The sequence below is a fragment of the Poecilia reticulata genome, chromosome 12 (assembly GCF_904066995.2).
Source record: "Poecilia reticulata chromosome 12, P_reticulata-male-v2, whole genome shotgun sequence".
In the NCBI taxonomy this organism is placed as follows: Eukaryota; Metazoa; Chordata; class Actinopteri; order Cyprinodontiformes; family Poeciliidae; genus Poecilia; species Poecilia reticulata.
Window position 1 is genome coordinate 8,271,082 of NC_088841.1, and position 6,868 is coordinate 8,277,949.

General features: G+C 39.3%; 1 protein-coding gene across 1 annotated transcript; it reads right to left on the reverse strand.

Moving 5' to 3' along the window:
- Nucleotides 1-615: 615 nt before the first annotated feature.
- cln8 (CLN8 transmembrane ER and ERGIC protein) lies at nt 616-5,911 on the reverse strand. Its single transcript, XM_008399511.3, has 3 exons — nt 5,806-5,911; nt 3,586-4,209; nt 616-2,564 (listed from the first exon to the last, which is right to left on the reverse strand). Exons 2-3 carry the CDS (start codon nt 4,123-4,125, stop codon nt 2,238-2,240), a joined length of 867 nt encoding a protein of 288 aa, XP_008397733.1. The 5' UTR covers nt 4,126-4,209; nt 5,806-5,911; the 3' UTR covers nt 616-2,237.
- Nucleotides 5,912-6,868: the final 957 nt, after the last annotated feature.

The window sequence follows — 6,868 nt, forward strand, 5'->3', positions numbered from 1 at the left end:
TTGCATAACTTTTGTGTTTGGTTTTGTTTTTATTTTATTTCACAAGGAGCCTCAGCAAAATGTTGAGTGACTGTGTACTGTATGTGGATATATTTTTCAGTAGGTCAACATTTTCATATTAAGTCTTTTTTGTAGGTCTAATGTATTTTTCTAGTTTTCCAAGAAATGTATTTCTGGGTTTTCATTAGATGTAACCCATATAGTCATTACTAACAGAAAGAAATGCTTGAAAATTAACAGTGAATTTAGTGCATTCATAAATTGAACCAGATTCACTTTTTGAATTCTAACACATTACTTTTCGTTGAAAATTTTAGACTGTTAAAGGGAATGTTTGGAAAATGAGCAGCAGGGTAAAGTAACTCCAACGGTGCCATCTAGTGTTGCGATCCAACAGCACTCACGAATGAACACATTCAAAAACAGAAATGCATATCGGTAGGTAACTTGGAGTCAAAGGACTTGCCCAGGTATGCAGCAGCATGAGGCAGGAGGAAGCAGGACTCAAGCCTAAAATATATGGATAGGTAGGCAATTACTCATCCCACTAGGTTATCCCTACAGTAGCTCAATAGCAAAACCAACCTCCACTCAAGTAAAAAGAAAAAAGAAATATGCTTTGTATCAGAAATCTTTTTTATTTTGAAAGTCACATTCATAGACCACACAGACTCAAGATCCTGTTTCCAGTTGAAACTATCTAGACCAAATAAATATTATGTTTTGACATGAATCAAAACACATTCAATCCAGAACAGAATAACCAATATCTGCTAGAATGTCTTCTTCCAGTGTATGCTGATATAATTGAAAAAGGCAATTGCATATACTCCATAGTGTCCATGATTTTGGCAGTATTATGTATTTTCCAGAGATACATTGACATTTTATAGCACAATGAAATAACCGTTGCCTTCATTTGTTATAAAATGCTATATCAAACATGACTTAAAAGTAATTTGACTTTACAATTTAATGTCTTGAAATTGGGCTTCTATCTCTTTAAGAAGCTCCTGCTCTTTCCGACGCTCCAACTTCAGCGAGTCATGACAACATAATTCTTAGGAGCACTGCACTGTCAAATGCTTCATACATAGACCTCGGCAGATGCATGGTTTCACCAGGTCTTTGCTAATTGCTGCTGCTGCTAGTCTGAAGGAACTGAGTGGGGAAGTCACAGGAGAGAAGAGTTCTGTGGAGGAGGAGAAGTTGTGTGGAAAAGGCAGCACTTGGTGAGACAAAGCGTTTTTTACACCCAAATGGTTGCCATGGGAAATTAAAGGATTTTGCAAGCGAGTGAAGAATTAAAGCAACATTCCAGGTATATTTTTGATGAGGGAATGACATTATAGCATGTAGAACTGGGGAAAAATAATGTAATACTGCCCCTATAAATGTTGATCTGGCATTTTGAGGACATTTTCAGATCAAGTCTTAATTTTTACATAAAAAAAAAACAAACAAAAAAAACCCATAAATGTTTGTAGCACAGATTAAAAATGTCCCCTAGCCAGAGGTAACATAATGCAAACAATGCAGCAAGTCTAAGCAAATATGCAATAATGTTAGTTTTGGATATACCCGTCTTCTGCAGCTTAAAGTATATTTCTTAGTATTTTAAAAAAAAAATACAACTTGGTTTCAATATAACTTTCTTGTTCTGTTGTCATCGCTGTTTCACTTTTGTCACACTGCATCTCCATTTCAGACAGTAAGGCCTTTGTGAAGGCAACAATTCCAGTGCTTTCTTCCATTGATAAAGAAGAAAAGCTTTTTGTGTGCACTGACAGATCTCTGCTGCACTGACGTGGGAAGACTTGCACTCCGAGACTAACTGCAAACTAATTTGTCCATTTAGATTTTAATGGATCCAACAAATAAGTCAGTTTCCTCAAATTAAACAAAAACTCTGCTGTGTGTGTGTGACAGGTGCAGAGCTTGAGGAAACAGCTTGTTTGTATTTTTCCCCAGAGAGTATTGGATATCTTTTACAAAACTGATTTAAAAATACACCCTTTTCTACCCAAAACAAGGTAAAAAAAAAAAGTAAACTGAAACAAATCTATGGAAAACAACATGATGGAAGACTGCTGCGACACACAGCATGATTAAATCACGAGACCATATAACCAAACTGCTTTTCATGCTCTTAAAAGCGTTAATCTAAAACATAAATTATGAGAAGTGGAATACAAAAGCAGTGTAAATTCGACAGATTGGGATCTTGTAAATGCTTTTCAGTTTTTATGGGGTTTCCTAGAAACCCCAGACTGATTCTCTGTAATGTCATTAACCGGTGCCAGCTTGTTCCCAAAGTTCCAGTCCACAGGATTTAGCAGCTGCATGGTCTTCTTGTGCGTCCAGATGGGGTTGATGATAAATGTGAGCAGAGCGAGTCCAGAGAAGAAGATCAGCCTTTGGGGCAGCGCCACGTGGGTGTTGATCCCCTCCCAGTGGGTCAGAGTCACCCACCACATGTAATAAGTGAGCACCATTCGGCAGTGGAACATGTGGATCATCACCCACTGGTTGGCTCTCCAGAACAGAGTGCGAGCCCAGCCAGCCTTTCACATGAGGAGAAAGGAAACAACCATTTATACATGAATACCATTGCATGTTAACAAGCTATGAAAAGGAACAGAAAGGTTTAGGCAACACCAGCAAGTACAGAACTTCCTTTTTTAACAACACTGAACTTTATCTGTTTAAGAATCACATGTCCCTGAAGGCCAAATGAGAACTGAAACGCACTGACAGAACCAGACGTTTTAAAATTAGGTGACAAAGGAACAGCAACCAACCATGTGATATGAAAAACAACAAAAATAAAAAAACATTTAATATGTAGTTGGCATGAGTCAGAGACTGTTTTCAAGACTGAGGTCTTAAAGAGTAAACGGAACATTTACTTTTTAAAAATGCTGGAAGAGAGGTGAGAGAAAGGGTCAAGTTGACCTGAGCTTTTTCCACTTGTGACAGGAAAACAGCACAGCCCTTCCCCCTAATGTTTCTGTGTACTGACGGGCAGCTGGCTTTAAAACTGTGGCAAACCACTGCAGCAGCTGGATGGAAGCTACTCAGCTAATATCAAGTTATCATACCTGTGTATATAAATGGTTAAATATCCTAAGCAAACTTTTGGGTAAGCCTTTGCATGACAACTTACTAATAACAAAATATTTTCCTTTTCAGTTTTAAATAAAATCATATAGCAGCAACACTCATTTAAAATTTTGGGGTTTAAGTATCAAGTCTGCAGCTGCTGACATTTGTGCCGCAACTGCTATCTAAGGCAGGGTAGTTTTTAATAATGCAACCATACCTACGAAATCATTCATTATTTTTTATCCCATCTTTTAGTTTATAGTTTCATATATACACACATATATATCTATATATATTTACACTATCCCTTGTTGGTTGCAATAATCCAAGAATTTTTTTAAACACTGTAGTTCAATGTTGTTGAACCATGAGAGTCTCATACTCACCCCTCCGTTACCAATAAGTTAATATGGCTTGAGTAAAGAAATCTTTTGTGATGTGTACTTTGACTTTACACAGAGAAAACAATGAAGCTTTTACCTTCAGCAGCATCCAGGAGATGCAGGTAAAAGGTGTACTCATCTCCAGGAGGAGAGTAACCATTGCCAGGAAGTGTCCTTGAGAATCAAACACCACAGCACCTGCAAATCCTGACAGGGCGAAGAAATGGTGAGTGGCCAAGGGCAAGTCGAATGACCGGAACACGACACTAGATGAATGTAGTGCCACATTCTCAAACACAAAAAAGCCGGTAGCTGTGAGGACATGAAACCATGACCAGTCTTCCTGGCCAATCACTTTGTCTTTGCTTAACGCGGACTCCTCAGTCAGAGCCCGGAGTCCTGCCACAGAGCTCTGAATGCCAAACGCTGCCCGAGTGGCTGCCAGGTTCCAGAAGACCTTCTCTTTGGCTGCGAGAGCATTGTAAGTGCAGCACAGAGCTAGTGACAGGAGATGGGAGAGGAGAAATACAGCCGTGTAGAACCCAAAGCCAAGGCTGATGAGCTGAAGGCGATAGTCCCAGGAAAAGCACTCTGGGCTGGGTTGGGGTAGAGAAGTGGTCTGCTGTTCAGTGGGCATGGCGATGGAGGGAGGAAGCTGATTAGGTGGAGAAGATCACCTGCAGGTGGGAACTTCAATCGGCAAATGCATTCTGTGTGGTGCCTGCAAAACAGCAAAGCAAACAAACAAGACTGCTAAAGTAGGTAGAGTCATGTCGTCCACTGAGATGTAATAGAGAGAAAGCTTATGAGGCATCTAATTAGCACTTGAATACATGACTATTTCAAAACGTGAACACATATTACTCTAAATGTCAAAACACAATTTTGCTAATAATAACTGATGACTTAAAGTCTGAGGAACACAAAAGGCAGAACTGAGCTTGTAGGTGTAGCACAAGACCAAGATCGAATAGTTTAACTTAACAAACATGAGAAACCACAATGCACTGTCCAGTCAGAAGGTTTTTATATGCCACCATACTGAGAACCAGGGCTTTCACGCTACAGTAAAGTCCTTGTGTATAACATCTAATCTCAGGCATTTTGGTGATGCAGTAATTCCCACAATCTGCAACAAAATAAAAAACAAAATGACCGGATCTCTAAAGAGAGTCAGTGGGAGAGCTTTAATGTGTGACGCATGAACAGCAAGCCCCACATAATCTTATATGCCTGCATGGAGATGGAGTTTGTTAGCAATAAGCCACTTGTGTGCTTTAACCGAAAGCAGTGAATGAGTCATACAGGTGAGGATATGAATGAAATGTACAAGAATCTAGCAAAAGAATGGCCAGGCAAAAAGGTTGTTTTTTTTATTGCTGGTGGAGTGACAGATTTTAAAATGCATTTGAGAATTAGATCAGCTGATTATGACTGTTACAAGTTAAGGCTTTCATCCCCTATTCCCTCTCACCCCCAAAGCTGCACATTTTTTATGCATCATCACAAAATGAATACAGATCCCGCACATCCGGGATCTGTCATCCGGGAGGGACTCAGAGTAGAGCCGCTGCTCCTCCACGTCGAGAGGAGCCAGTTGAGGTGGCTCGGGCATCTGGTCAGGATGCCTCCTGGACGCCTCCCTGGTGAGGTGTTCGGGGCAGGTCCCACCGGGAGGAGGCCTCGGGGAAGACCCAGGACACGCTGGAGGGATTACGTCTCTCGGCTGGCCTGGGAACGCCTTGGGATTCCCCCGGAGGAGCTGGAAGAAGTGGCTGGGGAGAGGGAAGTCTGGGCCTCCCTTCTGAAGCTGCTGCCCCCGTGACCCGACCCCGGATAAGCGGAAGAAAATGGATGGATGGATGGATGGATGGATCCCGCACATCGCAAACTTGCTTTATACAGAATCTGCTTTTAGTGTATTATGAAGGTCTAGCTTGAACGGATTAAATGTAGTTAAGATTAAATTAATTGAGAAAAATAGTCCTGTGGTCAATCAGATCGGATACCTATATCGTCAAAAACCTGGCACATGCTTACTGCTCCTGTTTGTTATGTTCCTCCCTATGATTCTAGCAATGAAATGCTGCAAAATGCTTCAACACACCGTCTTTATGTTTAATTATCTGAAACGCACAGTGATAAAATCGCTTCTTGCGAGAAGTTACCAGCTAAATTTAGAAACAAAATGTTATCTCTGCTAACTGACATGATGAGTCAGACTAAACTTTTACTCATAATGACACGAATAAGCAAGCAACTGCGCGGCCAGGACAATCTGACAGAAAATGAGGTAATATTAGTGAATTTTACTCACAGTGATATGTTTGTAATGAACACGGTGTCTCTGTATTATCCGACTACAACAGGAAGTCTCGCATCATAAGACTCCAATTTGGTCACATGGCACCCAAACCGGAAGTCACGCCTCCAAAATACGTCATTGATACTGAAACCGATCCGTTTCATAAACAAAGGCAAATTAAATACCCGACAAAATGAATATATGTGAAAATTAGCGTTTAAGATACAGAACATGCCGATTTGTAAACATTTCATGGTGCTTTACCTGCATCCGAGTATTTGCAATCTGCCAGGCTGCTGTTGTCCAGCAGGGGGCGGCATACTGCCATCATTTGTGACTTGCAGACATGGAAAGTCGGTTTCACTCCATTTTTCACGATTAGCCAGTCGGATAAATATTTATGTATGTGATAATTTAAATAGAATTAGTATAATACATAAGATAATAAATATACAAATACTTATCTACAAATATCTACCTCCAAATTAAAAATGGCAACAATATTTTAACTCAAAATAATTGTCAAAATCTATTACATTTGTTTATTGTGCTACAGTCCATCTCTTAATAATTCAAACAGACAATAAATTAGTTAAATAAAATGCATATTCACATTGTTGAATTTTTAACATATATTCTGCTTTTTTTATATAAAGTACACATGTGTTGCTAAATCTTTTAATAATGTAATTTATTATTGCATTTTTAAAATATTTAAACATATATAGACAGCTATAGTTATTGCCATCTTTATAGCAATAATAGCAATCATATGGTATGTAATATTTAAAAAATATATATTAAAAATAATTTATATTACATACCATACATTTCCATTAACAAGGCAGAGAGGAATCCTTTTTGTCGCCATCCCACATTCACAATGATTCTGTTTGGAAATATGATCACGCATCTTCGGGGAATTGGTAGAGCTTTATTAAACTGTATGGTTCACCGACACACATCTAACTTTAAGCATTGTCCAAACGTTTTCAGCATGGTAGTGCACGGTGGCGTTTTATGAAGTAAGCATCTTAATCCATTCCAAATCCAGATTTGATGCGTTTGTGGGATC

Bases quoted from the DNA above. Each gene is read 5' to 3' on its own strand.
- cln8 (XM_008399511.3), bottom strand. From the start codon at position 4,125: ATGCCCACTGAACAGCAGACCACTTCTCTACCCCAACCCAGCCCAGAG. The intron at 2,565-3,585 runs GTAAAAGCTTCA...CTCATGTGAAAG, and splicing joins TCTCCTGGATGCTGCTGAAG to GCTGGCTGGGCTCGCACTCT.